We start from the raw sequence: 26032 nt of genomic DNA on the forward strand, positions 1-26032 counted from the left end.
ATTTTGCACGACCTTACTTTCCCTTTTCTATTTTCTATTTATGATTTATAATTTCAATTTTTACTATTTACTACCGATTTGTACTCCAGGGAGCGCAAAGCGCAGAATCTAATATCGCTGTGATGATTGTACACTCTAGTATCAATTGTTTGGCAACAATAAAGTAAAGTAAAGTAAAATGGAAGGCGGTTCGAGGAGCTTCAGAGCGAGTATAACTTTTGTGAGTATAAAGAACCAGAAACTATTCTATGTGCATTGAAACGCAAACAACAAACTTGAAGAGGGAAACAAAAAGCTGCTTGTAAAAGTAGATGCAAAGACCAAAGTTCAGCTGAATGAATGAAAGGCCATAAAGAAAGGAGTCAATGGAGACACTAAAACAGACGATTCATCAGCTGATGTTGTGGATGAGGAAAATAAGAGGAGAAATCAGATTGTAAAGACCATAAAACCATGTTACAGGAACAGAATTAGGCCATTTGCCCCATTGAGTCTGCTCCACCATTTCAACATGGCAGATCCAGTTATTCTCTCAGCCCCAGACTCCTGCCTTAGAAACATAGAAAACCTACAGCACAATACAGGCCCTTCAGCCCACAAAGTTGTGCCGAACATGTCTCTACCTTAGAAATTACTAGGCTTAGCTATCGCCCTCTGTTTTTCGAAGCTCCATGTAGCTATTCAAAAGTCTCTCAAAAGACCCTATCGTATCTGCCTCCACCACTGTTGCAGGTAGCCCATTCCACGCACTCACCACTCCCTGAATAAAAAACCTACTCCCCAGCACCTTAAACCTGTGTCCTCTTGTGGCAGCTATTTCAGCCCTGGGGAAAAGCCTCTGACTATCCACACGATCAATGTCTCTCATCATCTTATACACCTCTATCAGGTCACCTCTAATCCTCCGTCACTCCAGGGAGAAAAGGCCAAGTTCCCTCAACCTGTTCTCATAAGGGATGCTCCCCAATCCAGGCAATATCCTTGTAAATCTCCTCTGCACCCTTTCTATGGCTGTAGTGAGGCGACCAGAACTGAGCACAGTACTCCAAGTGGGGTCTGACCAGCGCCCTATATAGCTGCAGCATTACCTCTTGGCTCCTAAATTCAAGTCCACGATTGATGAAGGCCAATACATCGTACGCCTTCTTTTTTTTTTAAATCTTTTTTTTATATTTCTTTTTGCTCAGCTTAACAAAACTTTCATTTCACAGATACATAAGACAGTCATATTTACATTTCAATGTTATATTAACATTTACATTTCTTCCCCTCACAGATATCAGCTATCAGAACACTTCCATCAAAATATAGACATTGTGATGACAAACCAAGTTATCAGAAGATTGATGCTGATGAGAGAGATAAGGGGAACAATGGAGAAACATTCAAAATGCTAATAAGAGAGAAGAGAGAGACTAACGAGAAAGAAAACACAATTCAGAGTATTGACAGACCAGTTACTTTGAACCTGAACTGTTTGAAGTTTGACGGACAGGCGATACCCCAGCAGGGAGATAAAAAGAACAGGTTCACTAAGGTACGACACACACCACGAGATCATGAGATAACGAGACCCTGGAAGAGCGGTGTGCCCCCACAAGTTGGTGAAGTGTTTGGAGGTCTGATCGCGGGAACCGACCTTAGACGCACAGGGTGAAAGGGTACGATCAGCGGAAAACTGGTGTGTGTGTCTGCCCTTGCCTGGGTGCCGGGTTCACTGCGGAAAAATGATCGTATCCGGAGCGGAGGGTCTGCCTGAGAGCTAACTGTGAAGAACATCAAAGGTCTGCTGAATCAGATTTGTGTATCTCTATCGCTCTCTCTCTCTCCAATGGCACAACAGCGATTACTGCGAACTGTACTAAGCTGAACTGAACTCTGCGTCACTTGAGACTGATCATTTTACCCCTAGACTGTGATAGACCTTGGTTGATTCCTATTACCCTAGTTCTGTGTACATGTGTGTTTTATCATTGCTAATCTGTTGCATTTATATCCTTACGATTAGAGTACTGTGTTACTTATTTCTTTAATAAAATTTCATCAGTTTCTGTTAAACCAGACTCCAACTAAGTGGTCCATTTCTGCTGGTTTGGCAACCCAGTTACGGGGTAAATAACATAAGTGGGGGCTCGTCCGGGATTTTGAACGCCAAATTTGGGACTGAGTAAATTGAATGGGTTAAAATTCCCGAAAGAAAGAAAGGGCAAACAGCAGAAATGGAGATTGAGGAATTTCTAAAGGTGCCAACCTTGGAGGCATTAGAGGAAGCCAGGAAATCAGAGTTGGCAACTGTTGCCAAATGGTTGAATCTTTTTAAGGGGAAGTCGACAATGAGGAGAGCGGAGATGCACAGAGCTATCATTGAGCATTATGTATCTAAAGGTGTGTTTCCCCAAAGGGAGCTGGAGGTGGTATCTATGGGCAAACCTGGTGGAGAGGCGGTGCAGCTGCAGATAGAAAAATTGAGACTCGAGCACGAGTTCCGGGTAAGGCAGCTAGAACAAGAAGAGAAACAGTTAGAGGGGGGCGTCACGTGATGACGTAGGATTGAGACAAGTAAATCCAGCTCTCCTGTAAAAAATCAGCGAAGGACCGTTTAAACAAAACAAAGTTAATAAATACTTTCCAAAAACTATTTATAGACTTTGCAAGACTACTTTACGATATACCTCGTAAACCACAACAGAAGAAGTCTGTTGTTGCGAAGCCGCCGCGAGATGGGAAGAAAAAAGGGCCTACTGCAGCGATGGAGCCTCGTACTGAGGTTGGATCTTCTTCGGAGGAGATGCATTCTATCCCCGGCGTAGAACAGGGAGCAATGGCGGCGGTAGCGGTCTCTCGGAAGGAGATGCTGGAAATGCGCATGCGCAAATCGACACAACTCAAACTACAAGAACCGACAGCCACTGCAACTGAAAGTGACTCAGAGTCAGAATTGGATACCGCAGAGAATACAGATGAAGAAGAGGAGGAAGAACTGGAAGAGATTGAAAGTAAAGGAGATGACGGAGACATAAGAGAGGCTTTATTGCAATTAACAGCTGAACTAAGAAAAGTAAGAGCAGAGCTTAGAGACATGAAGATGTGGTATAATAAAGCTATGAAAAGACAGGATAAAATGAATAAGGAGCTTCAGAAGATGGAAAGAACAATGGAGCATATTAATGATAGAGTGGAAAAAACAGAAAATGATCTGCTTGTCTGGAACACAGAAAGAAATCAACTCTTGGAGAAAGTGGACATGTTGGAAAATTTCAGTAGATGTAATAATATTAAAATTGTTGGTCTTAAAGAAGGTATGGAGGGAGAAAATCCAATAGAATTTTTTCAAAGATGGATCCCGGAAGTTTTGCAAATGAAAGAGGAGGACCGATCAATTGAAATTGAGCGGGCACATAGAGCTCTAAGACCAAAACCACAAGATGACCAATATCCACGATCAATTTTAATAATATTCTTAAGATTTCAAGACAAGGAAAGGATTCTACAGGCAGCTGCCCAAGCTGCCAAGAATAGAAAAAGGACATTGATGATTCAAGGGAACAAAATTTTTTCTACCCTGACATAAGTTATGAACTTTTGAAGAGAAGAAAGAAATTTAATCCAGTGAAAAAAATCCTATGGTATCATGGTTATCAATTTATATTGCGTTATCCTGCAACCTTGAAGATTTTTTTGGCTGGTGGAGAAAAAATTTTTTTAATGATTACCGGAAATTGGAGCAGTTTGTGTGAGATCCTCTGAATATTCACCAGAAACAAGAACAAACCCAGAGGAGCGAGATGGATTGAAGATGAAGACTGGGTCAAAGAATGGACTTGTTGGATTATTGAAGACGGATGAATATATAAATATATTATTCATTATATGAGGGAGGGGAAGAAAGGTTAAAATTTGAGGAATACTAGTTGGGAATAGTAATGTTAATTTTTTCTATATATATATATTTTTTTTTGTTGCGGGGGAGCTGGAAGAAGCACTGACTGATTGCTACGCTAATCATGTGTGCAAGCGTGGCTTTAGCCATGACCCGCAAAATGGAAGGGGGTAGTGTTGTGTATTCTTTCATTCACAACATTAGTGGGGGGGGAGTATTTTGTTTTTTTCTTTTTTTGTATCTTATCTATCTTTTATTTTTTTTCTTTTTGCCTGGATGATTGGGAGGGAAACACATAGCAATGTGGTGAAGTTGAAAGAGATTCCCCAAGGAACTATGAGAGTTGAGAAGCTAAGTAACGTTTTAGACTGGAGTAACTTTGTTAAGAATAATGACTAATTTATTGAATTTTTTGAGTTTTAATGTTAATGGGCTTAATGGATCAGTGAAAAGAAAAAGAATCTTAACACATATTAAGAAAATGAAGATAGATTTAGCCTTTTTACAGGAAACGCATTTAACAGAAACAGAACATCAGAAATTAAAGAGAGATTGGGTGGGTAGTGTTGTTGCAGCTTCATTTAACTCAAAAGCGAGGGGAGTAGCAATTTTGATCAATAAAATGTTACCAATTAGAATACAAAATGTAATAACCGATTCTGCGGGGAGATATGTGATTATACATTGTCAACTTTTCTCTGAATTATGGACTTTTATGAATATTTATGCACCAAATAAAAAATGATGCAAATTCATACAAGAAGCTTTTTTGAATTTGGCTAATGCACATGAGAAAATATTAATAGGAGGAGATTTTAATTTTTGCTTAGACCCAGTCTTAGATAGATCAACTAAGGCTGTTACAAAATCAAAGGTAGTAAATCTAACTTTATCATTGATGAAAGATTTAAATTTGACTGATATATGGAGAAGAATCAATCCTAAAGAAAGAGACTATTCATTCTATTCTCGTAGACGTAAAACTTATTCAAGGATAGATTTTTTCCTATTATCAATGCCTATTCAACACAGAGTGAAAAATATGGAATATAAAGCAAGAATATTGTCAGATCATTCTCCTTTATTAATGACAATAATAATGACTGATAAGGAAGAAGTGGCTTATAGATGGAGATTTAATTCAACATTATTAAAACGTCAAGATTGTTGTGATTTTATGAAAAAGCAGATCCAATTTTTTTTGGATACAAATTTTCATTCAGTGGATGATAAATTTATATTATGGGATGCGATGAAAGCATATTTGAGGGGCCAGATAATAAGTTATACGTCTAAAATCAAGAAAGAATATATGGCAGAACTAGATCAATTGGAAAAAGAGATTACAAAATTAGAAAAAGAATCTCAAAGATATATGTCAGAAGAAAAATGAAGGCAACTTGTCAATAAGAAGTTACAATATAATACGCTTCAGACATATAGAATAGAAAAAGCAATTATAAGAACTAAGCAAAGGTATTATGAGTTAGGTGAGAGAGCACATAAAATTCTTGCTTGACAGTTGAAAACAGAACAAGCTTCCAAAACAATAAATGCAATTAGAACAAGTGCAAATAAAATAACTTATAAACCTTTTGAAATAAATGAAACCTTTAAAACTTTCTATTCTGATTTATATCAATCAGAATCACAAAATGATGTTAATGAGATAGAAAGGTTTTTATCACAAGCAACTCTTCCAAAATTGAATTCAGAAGAACAGAAGGGATTAGATATGCCTTTTACATTAAAAGAGGTTGAAGAAGCTTTAGGATCACTCCAAAGTAATAAATCTCCAGGAGAAGATGGTTTTCCACCTGAATTTTATAAAAAGTTTAAAGATTTATTATTTCCTCCCTTTATGGAGCTAATATGTCAAGCAGAAAAAATACATAAACTCCCAGAATCTTTTTCAACAGCGATTGTAATAGTATTACCAAAAAAAGACAGAGATCCTATGAAACCAACATCATACAGGCCTATTTCTGTATTGAACACGGATTATAAAATAATAGCAAAAATTTTATCGAATAGATTATCTAAATATTTACCAAAATTAATACATATGGATCAAACAGGATTTATTAAAAATAGACAATTGGCAGATAATGTAACTCGGCTACTCAGTATAATTCATTTGGCACAAAAAAGGGAGGAGAAGAGTATAGTAGTGGCCTTGGATGGAAAAAGCATTTGATAGATTGGAATGGGATTTTTTATTTAAAGTATTAGAAAAATATGGGTTAGGAACATCTTTTATAAATTGGATTAAAACTTTAAATACTAACCCTAATGGTAAAGTAGTGACAAATTCTCAAATTTCAACACCATTCCAGTTAAAAAGGTCAACTAGACAACGTTGTCCATTATCACCTGCTTTATTTGTACTGGTGATAGAGCCATTAGCAGAACTAATCAGAATTGAACCAGATATTATGGGTTTTAGAGTTAATCAGGAGGAATATAAAATTAATCTTTTTGCTGATGATGTTTTGATTTACTTAACAAACCCACAACATTCATTACATAAATTATCTTCTAGATTGGATGAATATGGGAAGGTATCAGGTTATAAAATAATTTGGGATAAAAGTGAAATTTTACCTCTTACTAAAGGAGACTATAGCCAATGTCGATTAGCAACCCAATTTAGATGGCCGGTAAATGGTATAAAGTATTTAGGTATAAGACTTGATAATAATGTAAAGAATTTATATAAATTTAATTATTTACCACTATTGAAAAAAATTCAAGAAGATCTTGACAAATGGATGATACTACCAATAACATTAGTAGGTAGAGTCAATGTTGTGAAAATGAATATATTTCCTAGATTACAGTATTTGTTTCAAACATTACCAATACAATTGCCACAGAAATTTTTTCAAGGGTTACATAAATGTGTGAGAAAATCTCCTATATTAATACATTTGATTGATCTATGGAATAAGATAAATGTTGATAATGAAATACAGAAATCTTTATTAACAACGAGACCTTTGTTCCAAAACAGACTTATTCCTTTTACAATGGACAATCAACTTTTATATAATTGGTACCAAAAAGGGATTAGATTTATAGGAGACTGTTATGAATGAGGTATATTGATGTCATTTGAACAACTAAAGGATAAATATAAAATATCAAATAACACTTTCTTTTGTTACCTTTAATTAAGGGCTTACTTAAAAGGCAAGCTAGGTCAAACAATGTTTTTGCCAAAACCTAATGAAATTGAAATTTTAATTCAAAAAGGGAAAATTAAAAAACTTATTTCTTGTATGTATAATTTGTTTCAAAAACAGACAATTAAACAAGGAATCCATAAGTCAAAACAAAAATGGGAAACAGATCTGAATATTAATATTGATGAAGCAAATTGGTCAAGACTGTGTCTTGACAGTATGACAAATACAATAAATGTTTGACTTAGATTAGTACAATATAACTTTTTACACCAATTATATATTACACCACAAAAAATAAATAGATTAAATTCAAATCTATCCGATAAATGCTTTCGATGTAATCAAGAAATTGGTACTTTCTTACATTCTACTTGGTCTTGTTTTAAAATTCAACCCTTTTGGATAAATTTAAGAGTCTTATTGGAACAAATTACTGGAACTCAACGTCCACATAACCTTGTATTATTTCTACTAGGTGATATTGAAGGGATAAAGCCAAAACTTAAATTGAATAAATATCAGAAAGAATTTATAAAAATTGCATTGGCAGTAGCTAGGAAGACTATAGCAGTTACTTGGAAATCTGATTCGTATTTAAGTATGAATCGTTGGAACAATGAAATGGCTAGTTCTATTCCACTCGAAAAAATTACTTATAATTTAAGAGATAAATATGAAACATTTTTGAATATTTGGCACCCTTATTTACAAAAGATAGGATGGCATATTTAGTTGCTCCGATAACGATCTTGGTCCCTTGGGGAAACTAATGAATAAGTATACTAAATTTATTTTGAATCCCATGGAGCATGTGGAAACCTTCCAATACCCAGGTGGCTCTTCTTTTTTCCTTTCTTTCTTTTCTTTTTTATGTAGGACTATATATGGGGGGGAGGGTTAAGGGGAGGGGGGAGGGTAGATATTACTTTTCTATGTATTCATTTTGAAAACTTAATCAAAATTATATTAAAAAAAAGAGGAACAGTTAGAACGGCGAGAGAGAGAGGCAGTTAGAGCGACAAGAGAGAGAGAAACAGAGGGAAAGGGAATTTGAGCTGGAGAAGTTAAGGATGACGCTAGCGCAGGGGCCCATGCCGAACCAAGGTGAAGGGTTCAGGGCGACCCAGGAGGTTAGGCTGGTTCCCCCATTTGAGGAGGCCAATGTTGATCGGTGCTTTCTCCATTTTGAAAAAGTCGCTGCAAGTCAGGACTGGCCGAGGGATAAGTGGGCTGTATTGCTTCAGGGTGTACTTAAAGGAAAAGCTCAACAAGCTTACTCGGCCTTGTCCGCAGAAGATGCCCAGAGGTATGATATGGTGAAAGAGGCAATACTCAGGATTTATGAGTTGGTCCCAGAGACATACGGCAGAGGTTCTGGAATGTGAGGCAGTAGTGGGGCCGCACGTACTTAGAGTTTGCCCGTGAGATGCAGATGTATTGTGAGCTTTGGTGCGCCTCGAAAGGGGTCAATGGGGATTATGACAGACTGCTACAGCTAATGCTGATTGAGCAGTTTAAAAGTTGTGTCCCTGAGGGTATGAGACCCTATCTAGATGAGAAAAAGGCAGAAACCTTAGCCGCAACTGCTAAGTTAGCGGATGAATACGCGTTAACGCACAAAGCGAAGTTTACCCCGAGTAAGAGCTACCAGAAGGGTAGTCAAGAGGGCGGAGAGAGTCCGCCGGGAAAGCCATAAAGTGAGCCAGGCACTAGTGAGAAGGATAAGGAAGACAGGGAGCAGTCTGGTAGGAAGCCTCCTGACGTTGTATGCTATAATTGTGGGAAAGCCGGTCACTTTGCATCCAGGTGCTTTGCCCCAAAGTAGGAGACGGGGAAAGGAAAAATGACGGTTCCGACTGGCTGTATTGAGCTGGTAAACAAACCGCTAGGGGAGAAGAGGTCTGATAAAGTTCAGGAAGGGCACTAGAAGTTTATCTCAGCCGGATTGGTGTCAGTGAAGAAGGGGTTAAACCCGGTTCCAGTACGGATCTGGAGAGACACTGGAGCTTGTCAGTCATTGATCTTAAAGAGTGTATTAGACTTTAGTTCAGAGACCCAGACTGGGGAGGTCAGGGTGATAAAAGGCATTGGGAACCAGATACCTTTGCACCAGATACACCTAGAAAGTGACTTGGTCTCCGGACCGGTCACGATCGGGGTGAGGCCCGAACTACCGATGGAAGACGTGGAGGTCTTACTCGGTAACGACCTTGCCGGTGGAAATGTGTACTCAGCAGTAAAACTAACAAGCCAGCCTGCCAGCATTGAGGCTCCGCCCATGGACTCACAGGTGTATCCCGTTTGCGCAGTGACTTGGTGCATGTCCAGAAAGGCTGCTGAAGCGAATATAGATTTAGCTGAGACGTTTTTACCAGCCTTGTACCAGGAGGGGTTAGAAAGTGAGGAGCACAGTAGAACAGAAGGAAGTGAGGGAGTTGAGGTAGACTTATCATTAGCAAGGAAGGACTTTATACAGGCACAGGAACAAGACAAGGAGCTAATGGTTTTGACGGAGCCAGCTCTCTCAGAAGCAGAATTAAAAAGGGAGCCAGTGGGCTATTATGTGAAGGAGGGAGTACTAAGGAGGAAATGGAGACCAAGTACCGTGCCCGCAGATGAGGAATGGGGGGTGATAGTGCCAAAAATTTATGGGGATGAGATTTTTAACCTGGCCCACAAGATACCCCTCGGTGGACATTTTGGGATGAAGAAGACAGTCGATAGAATTATGAAAGAGTTTTACTGGCCGCACAGGAGGAAGGATGCTATTGACTATTGTAGACGTGAGCTAACACAGTTACAGGTTATTGATATGCTAACAGCTTGCCACGATAGGCGAGCAGACCGAGTCAGTGTTATCATGAAAATTAATGAGGCTAGGGTGCCACCTGATAAGGGGAAAACCCATTTTGTAAGGGTAAGTATGGTGTCGACCAGATGGGAGAACTCCATTGTTTTGGCCAACTTTGCTGATGAGTTCTCTCACTTAACCCCCGAACAGAGTGAGCCGCTGATAAAGCTAACTAACTGGCACGCAGACGTATGTCCCGATGTCCCGAGGCGATGCAAAGAGCCGGGACATGGTGTTGTTGTTACATCAGGTCAGCCTAGTAAGCAACACCCCTATAGGATGATTAATTCAGTGACAAAAAGGCTAAGGAACGCAGAAGCGTATATTGACGCTGTAGTGGTCTGGAGTGACACATGGGAGGAGCACATTGTGGCAGTAGAGGAACTGTTTGAAAAACTGTTTGAAGCCAGCCTGACAGTGAACCTCGCAAAAAGTGAGTTTGGCCACGCAAAGGTCACTTATCTGGGATTTGTTGTAGGACAGGGGCAGCTGGCACCGATGCAGGCTAAGGTGCGGACTATCTCAGAAGTCCCCACCCCGACAGACAAGAGAGCCCTGAGAAGGTTCTTGGGGATGATGGGGTACTATCAGAAGTTTTGCAAAAACTTTGCAGATATCACCCTCCCTCTTACTAAGCTCTTGCCAAAGAATGCTAAGTTTGTGTGGGACGACCTTTGTTATATTCGTCCGGGACGGAAACCACTGAGAATTTACACTGATCACAACCCATTAGTGTTTTTGGCCACTATGAAGGATAAAAACAAAAGGTTGCTAAGTTGGAGCCTGGTCTTAGAGTATATTAAAATAACATATATAAAAGGAACGGAAAATGTGATTGCTGACTGTCGGTCAAGGTGTTGACAACTTTAAGTTCTCTGTATTAGCCGAATACCTGATGACCCTGTATGTTAGTGTGTATTTAATAATGTATTCATGCCCATAATTTTTACCCCGGTAAAAATCCTTTGAAGGATAGGGGTGTGACGACAAACCAAGTTATCAGAAGATTGATGCTGATGAGAGAAATAAGGGAGACAATGGAGAAACATTCAAAATGCTAATAAGAGAGAAGAGAGAGACTAACGAGAAAGAAAACACAATTCAGAGTATTGACAAATCCCTTACTCACTCTTCCTTCAGTTAGTCCTGACGAAGGGTCTCGGCCTGAAACGTCGACTGCACCTCTTCCTACAGATGCTGCCTGGCCTGCTGCGTTCACCAGCAACTTTGATGTGTGTTGCTTGAATTTCCAGCATCTGCAGAATTCCTGTTGTATTGACAGACTGGTTACTTTGAACCTGAACTGTTTGAAGTTTGATGGACAGGCGATAGCCCAGCAGGGGGATAAAAAGAACAGGTTTGCTAAGGCATGACACACACCACGAGATCACAAGACAACGAGACCCTGGAAGAACGGTGTGCCCCCACAAGTTGGTGAAGTGTTTGGAGGTCTAGTCGCGGGAACCGACCATAAACGCACAGGGTGAAAGTGTACGATCGGCGGGAACCTGGTGTGTGTGTCCGCCCCTGCCTGGGTGCTGGGTTCACTGCGGAAGAACGGTTGTATCCGGAGCGGAGGGGTCACAGTCGGTGACCACGGAAGACATAACAAAGGGTCCGCCTGAGAGCTAACTGCGAAGAACATCAAAGGTCTGCTGAGTCAGATTTGAATATCTCTATCTCTCTCTCTCTCTCCAACGGCACAACAGCGATTACTGCGAACTGTACTAAGCTGAACTGAACTCTGCGTCACTTGAGACTGATCATTTTACCCCTAGACTGCGATAGAGCTTGATTGATTCTTATTACCCTAGTTCTGTGTACATGTGTGTTTTATCATACCTAACCTGTTGCATTTATATCCTTACGCTTAGAGTACTGTGTTACTTATTTCTTTAATAAAACTTTATCAGTTTCTGTTAAACCAGACTCCAACTAAGTGGTCCATTTCTGCTGGTTTGGCAACCCAGTTACGGGGTACGTAACAACATCACCCCAACATCCTATACAAAAGCCCTTGTTAGTATAGCAGACAGGTTTATATCTACATACTGCAGAAAAGGTTGCCATGTTTTATGAAAACTATTGGTTTTTGAGTGTACCATACATGTCAAAAAGTCCAAAGAAATGTATTCCATGATTAATTTACGCCAACCAAAAAGTCCAGGGGCCTCATCAGATATCCAACAAAGTAAAATATTCTTCCTCGCACAAAAAGAAAAGTCAGGAAGTTAAAACGTTTTTTCTGATGTGCATTAATAATACAACTGCTGGGTAAGCCTATGAGAAAAGACACTGGGTCCAGTTCAAGCTCCATCTTCAGAATCTTTTCCACTTCACTCAAAATATCACTCCAGTATGCCTGAAGCTTGGGACACATCCAAAAACAGTGGGTGAAAGTTCCAGTATTTACCTCACATTAAGAACACATTGGAGAAACCCCGTCTGAAATTTCGAGAGACGATCTGGAGTCAGATGGGCTCTATGCAGAATTTTAAGTTGCAGCGCTTTAGTTCTATTAAAAACTGAAATTTTCTTTACATTATCGCAGATGTCTTCCCATGTTTCAGCTGTAATTTCTACTCCCAGCTCTTCCTCCCAGACCTTTCCCAGCTGTTCGGTCTTTCCACAAGAACATTCCCTCAGGATGCTGTAAAAAGTACTGATGGAGACTTCACCCTTAGAACAAAACACCCTCTTTTCTATGTCAGAACTATAGAAATCAGTTAACAATGATGCTTTTTTTTCTGTATATAATCTCTTATCTGAAAGAAATGACAAAGATCCTTGTTGGGTATGTTAAGTTTCTGTACTATTTGACTAAAAGACATCATTATTCCTTCATCAAACAGATCTCCTGGTTGGAAAATACCCTTAGAAATCCAGAGTTTAAATCCGGAATCCATTATGCCAGGCTGAAAACCTGGACCGCCGGCTATTGGAGTGAAGGGTGATATTTTCACTGCATTGCCCTCAATTTGTTGCACCACCCTCCAAGCCCTGACTGTATTCATTGTTATTGGATTGCGACAATATTCCTTAACTAGTTTCATCTTATTGAGGAAAAGCAAATTAATAAGAGCATTTTGCTTGTGAAGCTTCAATATCTAGCCAAATTGAAGAGGGGTCCCTGCAAACCTAGTCAACCACATAAGATAAAAAGGAACTTAATTGATATTTTTTGATGTCTGGAAAATGCAGAACCCCTAGACTACTGGGAAGCTGTAACTTAGACATTTTAATACAGGGTTGTTTTTTTGTTCCAGATGAAAGAAACAAACCAGCCATTTATTATTTTAAGTATTTGTTGGGTAAAAATGACTGGAATCATTCGTATTGGGTAGAGCAGACGAGGAAGAATGTTCATTTTGAGCAAGGATTTTCGGCCAAGCCAAGAAATGGGAAGAGTGCTCCATTCCTCAAGATCCTGTTTGATTTTGTCAAATAACTATGTAAGGTTAGCTTTGAACAATTGATCAAATGTAGGTGTGATAAATATGCCTAAGTAAACAAAACCTGTCTGCGACTATTTAAGGGGGAAAACACCCTGCGTGTCAGGTACCTGCTGCAGATTCCCCAAAGGCATAGCCTCTGATTTAGTAAAGTTGATTTTATAACCTGAAAAGGCACTAAATGAATTGATGCATTGTGTAAGGTGGTGCACTGATATAGCAGGGTTTGATTAGAAAATTAGAACATCATCCGTATACAATGTAATTTTATGTGACTTTAGTCCTAAGTCTGGAGCAGTTATTTTGGGGTCTCACCGAATAGCCTCAGCCAATGGATCGATCATTAGTGTGAAAAGTAGTGGTGATAAAGGGCAGCCCTGCTGGATGCCCCTCAGACTACTAAAATTATCCAACCTAATACCATTAGTGAGAATCGCAGCCAAAGGGTCATTATAAAGAACCTTCACCCACTTAATAAAATTATTGCCCAAACCTAATCGTTCTAAAGTAAAAAAGAAGATATGGCCATTCAACACGATCAAAGGCCTTTTCTTCATCTAAGGAAACCACCAAGCCATCCACTGCCTGTTGCTGACATGCCTGAATCACATTAAGTAATCTTCTGATATTGTTAGATGATCTATGGCCTTTTACAAAACCCACTTGATCCTCTTTTATGATAAAAGGTAACAGTTTCTAATCGCAATGTTAAGGTTTTAGATAAGATTTAAAAGTCAACATTTAACAATGAAATAGACCTGTAGGAGGCACAATCTTCAGGGCTCTTTCCTTTCTTAAGAATTAGGGAGATATTAGCTTCTCTCAATGATGGTGGGAGGAGACCACAATTAAATGCATGATTGAACATGTTTAGCATAGGCTCTGTTATGGAATTCACTAGTGAGTCCATAAGGACCAGGGGCCTTCCCACTTTGGAGCTGTTTCACAGCTTCCTGTATCTCATGTATAGATAACGGAGCATTGAGGAGGGACACTTGTTCAGAAGGAATGCCTAGGAGATCTAAATTCCTGAAAAAGGACTCCATCCTAGATTGTCCATCATTACATTGATCAGATTGATACAATTTAGAATAAGAATTCTTAAACACAACATTAATCATTTTGGAATTACTAGTGAGGGCTCCTGTCCCATCCCTAATTGAGGCATTTTTCTTTCTAGCTACATAAGCCAAATACCTACCTGGTTTTTTACCATGTTCAAACAATCGTTGTTCAGCAAATGTCAATCTTCTTTTGGCTGTTTGTGTAAGTAAAGATTTTAGTGTACAGCGTAGGGCTGTTATATTCTGTAACTTGGCTGCAGAAGGCTTATTAATATAATCCTTTTCAGCTGCCGCAAGCCTTGCTTACACTAGGTGCTGCTGTTCTGCAGCTTATCACTTCTTACTAGCAGAGTAGGAGATAATTAATCCCCTTGCATCGGCCTTAGCAGTTTCCCAGAGCATCGATGGACTACTAGCTGATCTGGAATTAATAGATAGGAAAGTTTTGAATTCGGAAGTAAAGTAGTCTATAAATTTATCATCTCTTAGAATTAAAGGATTCAGCCTCCAATGTCTAGATCGTGCTAAATTATCTTTGGGTTTAATATTTAAATATACTGCTGCATGGTCAGAAATAGAGATATTTCCAATTGTGCAGGATACAACTAAATCTAGGAGCGTTTTGGGGTTAGAAAAAAGACTATTTCTGGTGTAACACTTGTGTGGATTAGAAAAAAATGTGAAGTCTTTGTCTGAGGGATGTAACAACCTCCAGACATCCACAAGTCCTAGTTCTCCACATAAGCCCATGATTTGTTTGGACTGTGAGGAGAGCAATGGGGGACCACTGGGCAATCTGTCCATCAATGGGTCCTTGAGTCAATTAAAATTCCCACCTACAATAATGTTTTGTATTGAAAAGCTTGTAAGTTTGGAAAAAGCATCTATTAGGAATTTGAGCGGATGAGCTGGAGGGCAGTAAACATTGAGAATACCATATTCCTCTCCATATATTGAAGCTTTAATGATTACAAATCTCTCATACTTATCCTTAATGCAGTCTAATAACTTAAAAGGTAGCTTCTTCCTAATTAAAATGGCCACCCCCTGCTCCTGGTATTAAAAGATGAAAAATAGACTTGATCAAATCCACTCTGTTGCAGTTTTAGATGTTCTTTATCATTTAAATGTTTCTACTTCAATATGTCCATCCTTTCCTTTTTCAGATTTAGTAGGAGTTTCTTTCTCTTGATTGGTGAATGACTCCCCTTAATGTTCCAAGTGCACAATTTTAATATATTACTGGTCATAATCCTTTATAACAATCATTTGACTCCGAAGGAGAAGAAACCCGATTTAAGATCAGCTGAACAGCAGTAAGTGAATAAAAAAACACAAAAAAAACGAAGTGCTAGCAGCACTGAACAAGAGAACTTACCCCACACTTAAAGGGGATATCTGAACCTTCTAGCACCCCATATTCTGCCCCACTGCCAATATGGCATTTAACACAGTCAAAAATGAAAACAGGACATAATTTATCCATCCACCGATTTGTTACCATCATGTTTAAGCTCTGGAGCAGAACCGCTAATTTAAACAAATAATGAAACTATATTAATCAAAACAAATACATTACCCATCCTATAAGATATCTTGCCATCGATTAATGAAAAGGTAAAATAAAGCGACCATCAAGCATGTTATCACCCATAAATAGGGCTATACAATATATTTATTCTTTAGCCCAATGTGTCTACAAAAGTTTTAGCTTTGCCGGGAGAATCAAGTATCCTGGTGGTCCCGTTGTGGGTGATTTTCAGCGCCGCTGGGTACAACATAAAGTACTGCATTCCGGATTCTCTCAGCCACTTCTTTACCTGGAATTCCTTGCACTTCTGAATAATGGCTGCCGAAAAATCTTGAAAAAACATAAGCCTGGATCCTTCATATATTAAAGCCTGGGCATCGGTCCCGCTGCATCTAGAAGCCTCCAGCACTCTTTGCTTATCACCGAAATTATGGAACCACACGAGGACAGGTCGAGGGCGTTGGTCTTGGCCTGGTTTTGGAGCTAGTTTATGATGAGCTCTTTCCACTTTAATGCGTCCAGCCTTGGTTTCCAAATCAAGGAAATTAGGCAGCCAGCCCGCCCTCAAAAAACTTAGCTGGCTGGCTGCCTTCTGTACCTTCAGGGAGACCGATAATCCATATGTTCTTCCTCCTACCTCTATTCTCAAGATCATCAATATGGTCAGACAGGCATGGAACTTGCTTTTCTAGCACTCGAATGTGGCTCTGGGCTTGATCAGCTACAGTCTCTACCGCGGAGACTCGGCCCTCGGCCTCGGTCATTCTTGTATCAAGATTTTTAAGCTCCAATGTGTGGTTCTGGAGTGTTAGAGAGAGTGGTCCCAGCTTCATGTCCATCATTTTGGATATGTTCTCCGTAACTTCCTGAATTACTTGGTGAAACGCAGGGTCCAACGTGTTAGCATAGCTAGCAGCAGCTAGCTCCTCAGTCCCGGGTGAGCGCTCTGTGCAGTCCATCCTGGCCAGTGCTTTCGATGGCATGGTGTTGAAGCAGCTCAAAAAAAAATACTCATCAATGTTCATGTTATTAAATCCGACACTTGGGCATTTAAAAAAAAAGTTTATATGCGAAATTATCAGTGTTGCGGTGCTGACCTTGCACTGTGCCGCCATCTTAAAAGACCCCCGTACGCCTTCTTAACCACAGAGTCAACCTGCGCAGCTGCTTTGAGCATCCTATGGACTTGGACCCCAAGATCCCTCTGATCCTCCACACTGCCAAGAGTCTTACCTGTAGCCCCTCGGCCACCCTCAGGGCTGCTCAGCTCACTGTCGTCTAGGGAAACAGCCCTCCGCCCTGCCAAACTAGGTAATTACTGGTATGTGAATGCTGTGTGATGTACCCCACGCCGCCCAAATAACAGACAATACACCAGATACGATTAAATGATTTACAGTTTATAGATATTACTGGAACTATATAATTAATAGAGAATAAAATATAAAAGGAAAATAAAAGGTGCCACACTTATCAAAGTTCAAGCTCTTCGTGCACAAAAAAAGTTGGAGCTCAATCAATTCCTGACAACCACCTGGATCCTGTCGACTCACGGCTCCGGACCACCTGAAGTGATCAACCGGAGCCCTTCCGCATGTCCACCGTCCTCCCCGTCTCCCCTCCTCGCTGAATGCCCCGCTCGGGGTCCCACCCCGTTAGCGGACCTCACAGCACCTGGTCCATTCTCTGTCCCTCTCTCTCGCCTTCTGCCCCAAAACTCCGCGCATACAGTATCTTCAAATACACCAAAAACATAACAACTATCCCAACTGGTTCATTCGTCCTCATATCAATAGATAATATAAAACAAACCACTAGCGGGAAGGACTTTCTCAGCGTTTAACAAAGAAGCATTCCTAAGTATAACATAACAAAGAAGCCATTTTAATTAGCCTCCGCAGTAACATAAAAGACGAAACCCCTTATATACCATTAATACTATATTCTGCCATCATATTTGACCTACCAAGATGAACCACTTCACACTTATCTGCCACTTCTCAGCCCAGTTTTGCATCCTATCAATGTCCCGCTGAAACCTCTGACAGCCCTCCACACTATCCACAACACCTCCAACCTTTATGTCATCAGCAAACTTACTAACCCATCCCTCCACTTCCTCATCCAGGTCATTTATAAAAATCACGAAGAGTAAGGGTCCCAGAACAGATCCCTGAGGCACACCACTGGTGACCAACGTTCATGCAGAATATGACCCATCTACAACCACTCTTTGCCTTCTGTGGGCAAACCAGTTCTGGGTCCACAAAGCAATGTCCCCTTGGATCCCATGCCTCCTTACTTTCTCAATAAGCCTTGCATGGGGCTTGCTGCCTTGCTGAAATCCATATACACTACATCTACTGCGCTTCCTTCATCAATGTGTTTAGTCACATCCTCAAAAACTTCAATCAGGCTCGTAAGGCACGACCTGCCCTTGACAAAGGCATGCTGACTGTTCCTAATCATATTATGCCTCTCCAAATGTTCATAAATCCTGCCTCTAAGGAACTTTTCCAACAACTTACCAACCACTGAGATAAGACTCACTAGTCTATAATTTCCTGGGCTTTCTCTACTCCCTTTCTTGAATAAAGGAACAACATCCGCAACCCTCCAATCATCCGGAACCTCTCCTGTCCCCATTGATAATGCAAAGATCATCGCCAGAGGCTCAGCAGTCTCCTCCCTCGTCCTTATCAATTCACTATTCAGTCAGAGAAAACACTCAGAGACCACATTTTCACTCAATCAATTCTTTATTCAACTTGATCTGAGGAGAGGGAACCACCATACGCTTCTACAGCATCTGGCAATCAACTCTGCCTAGCACGAGTACAAGGTTACATTTATATACAAAAAATGGTTTCAGTTAGGACCTGTTTCCCCTGTCCACTGTTTTGTGGTTAGCAATTTCATCATGGTCACAATAGCTTCACATGCAGAGGTACAGGTCAGTAAGCGCTTCTGTTCTAAGAGATGAGCATGCAGTTGCAACATCCTAACCGTGCCCAGTTCTGTTGTCTAGTTCTCACCCCTGCTATATTTTCCAGGCCACATACACCATTTAACCCTTCCTATCCCGTACTCTAACTCCCTTTTCACTTACACGTTCCCTCCTTTTATCATCTCAATGATAACCACCAATATCATAGGAGAACAGATTATTATCTGAATGGTGGCCGATTAGGAAAAGGGGAGGTGCAATGAGACCTGGGTGTCATTATACACCAGTCATTGAAAGTGGGCATGCAGGTACAGCAGGCGGTGAAAAAGGCGAATGGTATGCTGGCATTTATAGCGAGAGGATTCGAGTACAGGAGCAGGGAGGTACTACTGCAGTTGTACAAGGCCTTGGTGAGACCACACCTGGAGTATTGTGTGCAGTTTTGGTCCCCTAATCTGAGGAAAGACATCCTTGCCATAGAGGGAGTACAAAGAAGGTTCACCAGATTGATTCCTGGGATGGCAGGACTTTCATATGAAGAAAGACTGGATGAACTGGGCTTGTACTCGTTGGAATTTAGAAGATTGAGGGGGGATCTGATTGAAACGTATAAGATCCTAAAGGGATTGGACAGGCTAGATGCAGGAAGATTGTTCCCGATGTTGGGGAAGTCCAGAACGAGGGGCCACAGTATGAGGATAGAGGGGAAGCCTTTTAGGACCGAGATTAGGAAAAACTTCTTCACACAGAGAGTGGTGAATCTGTGGAATTCTCTGCCACAGGAAGCAGTTGAGGCCAGTTCATTGGCTATATTTAAGAGGGAGTTAGATATGGCCCTTGTGGCTACGGGGGTCAGGGGGTATGGAGGGAAGGCTGGGGCAGGGTTCTGAGTTGGATGATCAGCCATGATCATAATAAATGGTGGTGCAGGCTCAAAGGGCCGAATGGCCTACTCCTGCACCTATTTTCTATGTTTCTATGTTTCTAAATCCTCAGGTATCGGTTCAAGCAGCTCACCAGCTTCTACAGGGTTCTTCACTACCATCATTGGTTTTGCTGGCATTAAGTCCTCTAGGGAGGCCATCATTCGGTTCAGAACACACTTTACTACGGCAATACAGACAAAGATTCCTATGATAGCCGTTAGTGCGTAGATGGCACCATTAATCAACCAGTCCTTCCATGCTCCTAATCCCCAGTTTCCCCATCCTCCCCAGTCTGTTCCTTCCTTAATTGATCCTAATTGTTCATCTACTTGGTTCACATAGCGTGCAATGTTTGCAGTGGCATCGTCCAGGCCCATTATGCATTGGTCTTTTACGATAACACATATCCCACCTTCCCTCACAAGGAGATAATCAAGGGCATAACGGTTCTGCATGGAGAAGAGGCGTAGTTGGCTAAGGCTGTCTGTTATGAGCTTTAATGCCCCCCGGGTAGCGTTTCCAAGACTTGTGAGGCCGCAAGCTAAGTAGCTCCTATTGTGGGCTGCCATGACTGCTCCAGAAGCCCCTAGGGAGAAAAAGCCGGCCGCTCCATACCCAGCCATTTGTCCCGGGGTGAGGGTAGTCAGTTTCCGGTAGTCCACACAGAACTCTTGGGGATCCTCTCTCTTAAGTCTTGCAGGTGGTGGTGCCAGGGGCCCCCAGGCCCCTGGGCAGGGAACCGCAGAGGGGAAGAAGGTGCCATAGGCCACTGAGGAAGGATCGGGGTATTCCAGGAAATTGGTGGCCGTGCCATTGTAGAAGAAGAAATACCCCTGAGAAGTGTACAGGGTTTCAGTACATCCCTTGGCTGTCATCAGATAGCCATGGTCCTTCCAGGCACTTGGACTTCTACTGGGAGGACAGGAGGCCCAATTTGGTCCCCTCGATGTAGTCCGGGTGGGGGAACAGGTGGTTGTAAACTCGGAGGTGTGTACGGTTTCCTTCTCCGCATAGAAGGTGTCCTCCCCGGGACAGGGGCACACAATTTGACTTACCACAGGTATAGATGACGCTCTGCCCTTTGTTTGAGGGGCGACACTGCCTTCTTTCCCAGACGTCATATAGGCAGGTGAGGGGTGTGCAGGCAAAAATGTCGGAGCATCCCCATCCTGTCCCGTTGTAACAGTTGTCATAGCCTGGGCCTCCCCATGGGAGTTTGGGGTTGCCCTCCCACCAGAGGTCTCCCTTAAACCATTCTGCACTGTAACGGTGGTCGCTACTTGTCCCATGTAGTGTTAGCCGGAGGAAATGGTCTGCCACAGGGGCCTTGGTGGGGTCATAGGTAAGTTTCACCCTCCTTTCCTTAGGCAGGGTACTGTGGCGGGGGGCACACCGGAAAGGTTGGTAGGTGCGGTCCCAGTGCGGGAAGATAGTGTATAGGGAGGAGACACTCGTGGGGGGAGGATAACAGGCGATAGTGGTTCCAAATAATCGTCCATATACCTTTTGAAAGTAATTTTCACTGATCTATCCCGGGGGGGGGGGCTTCCAAGCGTGGAGCTTTCAGTGAAACCCCAATTCTTTTTTTTTTTCAATTCAAGGTGCCCCTTTTTGAGCCCACTAAGGATGTTGAGTTCCCTTTTAGGGCTCCCCAGGAACACCTTCCTTTATAGGACTGGTTTTCTAGTTGGTTCTCCATTCGGTTCCTTCTGCATTCAAAATCAAACCTGCAGCTTCCGTACCGACAGGGGAGAACCCAAGAGTTCCTTCCATCCAGGACTAGCCCAGCGGTCCGATTGCTCGAGCTTTGCGGTACAGTAATTGATCTTGGTAATGTTCCATTCCCCCAACTCATCATCCCCGTCACCCTCACACATCAGAACATCCTGACTGCAGAGATGATATACCCTATTTTCCCGCTCTGTATCGCAGGTATGTACTCGTCCCCTGATCCTACCCGTAGTTCCTACTATCCCTAAAAGGATACAAACAATCAAAGTTATACTACCTTCCATCCCCCCGGGCATGGTTTTAGGGCTGTGGCACTCCAAAAAGACAAAGTTTAATCATACACAGGGGGCAATCTTAGTACAATTATCAGTACTCTTTTAGTCCTTCATGGGTCCCAGCATTTGCATTCACTCAGATGGATCCAGCGCTCTTGTCCTTCCACCTTGACCACTGAAGGGGTCTGCAGGAGGACCTGGTGCGGTCCCTTCCACCGAGGTCCCAACTTTGGTCTTTTCCAGTCTGGGATCAGCACCCAGTCGCCAGGTTCGGGGTTAGGCCAGTCGCTGTGCTTGCTCCCTCCTTATAGGCTTCCACGACCTGAGTATGGAGGAACTTCAAATAGAGAGTTAATTGCCTACAATAGTCCTGTAATTCTTGTCCCATTACTTGTAAGTCCCGGGAGGGGGAGGTCTGTCACTGTCCCAGGGAGTCCTGCCAGATCGTCCATAAACTATCTCTGCTGCGGCTAGTCCTGTCCCAATCTGGGGAGTGATCCGCATATGATATAATGCCAGCGGAAGCACTTTCAACCAATTCTGTCTGGTCTCTAGGGTTAGTTTAGTCAATTTGTCCTTTAGTATCCCATTAGCCCTTTCCTCCAGTCCTGCCGCTACAGGGTGGTGGGAGCAATGGAACTGCTGGACTTTCTTTAGTAATTCACAGAGTTCCTTATTGATCTTCCCAATAAAGTGCCGCCCATTGTCTGAAGACAAGCGACAGGGGATTCCAAATCGTGGTATGATGTCCTTTACTAGTATCTTAACGTACTTGCTTTGTTATTGGTGGTTGGAAAAGCCTCTATCCACCTGCTAAACGCATCTACTATCACCAAGCAATATTTGTAACAGTGTACTCAGGCAGCTCAATAAAGTCCATTTGTAACACTTCAAAAGGCCCTCCTGGAAGTGGAGTCCGGCCTCTTTCGCATCTGATAGATTTTCCAGGGTTTACCTTCTGGCAGGTTAGGCATCGCCTGGCTCTGTCCTTTGCTGCTTCCTGCATGTTTGGGCTCCACCAGGTTCTTAGCAATATCGCACACATTCCCTCCTTGCCCAGATGTGTATCAGTGTGCAGTTTATCGACAAGAAGGGGTAACCATGCATCTGGGGCACATATTTGTCCCGCTGGTGTCTGCCAGAGACGCGTTACAGAGTCTTGAACGCAATTGTGGTCGCGCCTCAGGGGCGTCCCCCTGGGACTGCAAAATGGTGAATATGTCAGGACTATTAGGGGGCCTGCGTGATAGCAATGCACGCTGTTCTGTGCTCACTTCGCAGGGACCAAGTAGAGACGCCTCTTTTGCTGCCGCATCGGCGCGGGAGTTACCCTGGGTCACCGAGGAGGCGTCTGTTAAATGGGCAGCGCATTTGATAATTGCCAATTTGGAGGGCAACAGTATGGCTGTAAGTAAATTGGAAATATAATCGGAATTAGCAATAGGTTTGCCCGTCGAAGTCTGGAATCCGCGCTGCGCCCAGAGGGACCTGAAGTCAGGGGCGACGCCAAAAGCACACCGGAGTCCGTATATATATTTACGCTGGCTCCCGAGGCTAAAATGCAAGCCCTAGTAAGGGCAAACAATTCCGCTTTCTGGGCCAAAACGAGAGATTTAAGGGCCGCTGCTTCTAAGGTCTGGGAGGGGGATGTCACAGCGTAGTCAGCCATCCGGTCGCCTGCAGGGGAGATTGAAGAGGATCCGTCCACGAAAAGAGTAAGGTCAGAGTTGGGTAGTGCATGGTCAGAAAGGTCAGGTCGGGGGGAGGTAAGAAAGTAGTTAAGTTCTATGCAAGAGTGAGGGGGGTTGGTTAGGGGTGTCGGTGGCTCCTGTAAAAAGGACACTGGATTGATAGCAGAGCAATATTCAAAAGTAAGGAGAGGGTTCTGAAGGAGGGCAATCTCGTATCGATTAAGGTGGGCCTGGGTAAGATGTTGGGTACTGTGTGTAGTGAGCAGCGCCGTAATCATGTGGGAGGTATAAACTGTTACTGGCTGCTGGAGGGTGATATTAGCAGCTGCCGTGACCATGCTGTAGACAGCGGGTAATGCTTTAGTACACAAGGGAAAGCCCTGGGCCACTGGGTCCAAGGCTACGGAATAGTAGGCAACCGGACGGCGTTGGTCTCCGTGAGTTTGTGCCAAAACCGCTGTTGCACAGTCCTAAGTGGGAATTGTCAAGTCAACGGAGGCCAGTCATTCCTGGAATCATGATCAAAATCAGAGTTGGGGTCTGGATCATCAGGGTCCTGGGGGTCTAGGGTGGGACCATCGCCCAACAGCCCGTCAGTTGGCGAGCCACCGCGTTGCGCTTCGGCCGGGGCTTTGGGACTGGAATCTGGGAGTGCTGTGTGGTTCGCGAGCGAGTTCGGGTAGCAACATAGTCCAAAAATTGTGGGGTACCTGATCCGCCATTAGTAATAGTCCCGGGAAGTATGGAGGATGCCGGGACGGGGGCCGTCACGGGGGTTGACGTGGGGGTAGGAGAATAGAGGGGTGGTTTCGACCTGAAGGATTTGGTAAACCGGGTGGGGGAGGAAGTGGGACTTCTGCAGGGGCTGAAGAAACTATTACATCCTCATTGTCAGTTTCTTCGCTGGCGTCAAATAAAATCTGCAGTCCTGACATATCCAAAGGTGCACCTTTCCTAGTTGATTTAATTTGTTGTTTATCAAATAATTCACATAAGGCCTTTAAAACCTCATATGGTCGGACCTGGCCCTGATCATTAGTAATAGGGATGTTTCATTTTTTTTTTGGCATTTTCTTCCCAGGATGTCTGTCTGGAACGCTCATTTAATCTGTCCGCTACTTTTACCCACATCGTAATCAAATCTTTCCATTATTGAGAGCAATTTTGCTTCCAGACTTCAGTCACTGCTTTTTTGCATTTGTCCAGGTCCCAAGTTCCCCCCAACGGCCAATTCCCCCCCCCCCCAATCTTTTATTTAAGCGCGCACTAAGATGTCTTAGATTCTTTTCTAGCTCCGGTTTCTCCTTACACATCTTTCCGAGTGGGGTGGTGTGTCCCCCCTTATCCAAAGTCTGACCCATGTTTATCACTTTACTCCCGCATCCACTTCAAGGTCCTGACCTTCGCGTGGGGGATTTCCCCTCTTGACAACCGGTCTAAAGCTGGATGCAGTTTCAGTGAAATATCACCCGCCTCTCCCCGATTCTTTTACTGCAGTACTCACGTGCGAGGCGACCTCAACTCAGTCACTCGTAGAAAAGCGAGATTTCCACTAGTTCACAAGTGTACCCCAAAACGTTTTTACATCATCCGGATAGACTGCAGGGGAGAGCCACTTCCCCTGTGTTTGGCCAAACGTCTGCTCTGCCCTGTGCTGATCAATTTAATCTACACGCCCCGTCCCCTCCTACGCCAATTAGAATGGTTACCAGCTTCAAAATGTAATAGGTTACTGCCACTAACCCGCTGACCAATTTGCTGTAACACACTCAAAGAAACAAAATGTAATAGATCACTACCAATGATCCGCTGCCCAATTTATTAGCACCGGCAGGCTTTAATACTCACAATACTTCGTCGGGGATTCTAACCCCTCATTGACGTCCCGGACCTCCAAAACAAATCCTGCGCGTCGGCCCCTGGCCTCAGAGTCCCCGACTCCCCGTTTTTTAGACACTATTTCTCATAAAGATTCTCTTATCAGAAATCAATCAACGTTAAAACCACTTACCCTCGTGCCCTCTACCGACTGTGGTCCGTGGAGTCCCCTGAGCAGCTCAACAGGAACCCTGAGGGGAACAAGCAATCAAAGGATACCGTGAGAGGACCGGGGGAGAGTCACCCTGTGGGCCCGTCCGTCTCAGCGGCGTGCAGTGGATCACGAGTTCACTAACACCAGGATCGCTGGAGGCTCCCGTTGGGACTCCTGGCTGGATCACCAAATTGTCCTTATCAATTCACTATTCAGTCGGAGAAAACACTCAGAGACCACGTTTTCGCTCGATCAATTCTTTATTCAACTTGATCCGAGGAGAGGGAACCACCATACGCTTCTACAGCGTCTGGCAATCAACTCTGCCTAGCACGAGTACAAGGTTACATTTATATACAAAAAAAATTACAGTTAGCACCTGTTTCCCCTGTCCACGCTTATGACGGTTTTGCGGTTAGTAATTTCATCATGGTCACAATAGCTTCACGTGCAGAGGTACAGGT

At 42.8% G+C, this 26032-nt stretch overlaps 1 protein-coding gene across 1 annotated transcript; it reads right to left on the minus strand.

The window, feature by feature from the left end:
• Positions 1–19481: 19481 nt before the first annotated feature.
• On the minus strand, positions 19482–25824 carry LOC140199851 (uncharacterized). The gene is made up of 2 exons (XM_072262358.1): positions 25548–25824; positions 19482–22182 (listed from the first exon to the last, which is right to left on the minus strand). Exon 2 carries the CDS (start codon positions 21126–21128, stop codon positions 19890–19892), a length of 1239 nt encoding a protein of 412 aa, XP_072118459.1. The 5' UTR covers positions 21129–22182; positions 25548–25824; the 3' UTR covers positions 19482–19889.
• Positions 25825–26032: the final 208 nt, after the last annotated feature.

The sequence above is a fragment of the Mobula birostris genome, chromosome 6, assembly GCF_030028105.1.
Source record: "Mobula birostris isolate sMobBir1 chromosome 6, sMobBir1.hap1, whole genome shotgun sequence".
Lineage (NCBI taxonomy): Eukaryota > Metazoa > Chordata > Chondrichthyes > Myliobatiformes > Myliobatidae > Mobula > Mobula birostris.

Coding starts and splice junctions, on each gene's coding strand:
- LOC140199851 (XM_072262358.1), bottom strand. CDS start 21,128: ATGGGACAAGTAGCGACCACCGTTACAGTGCAGAATGGTTTAAGGGAG.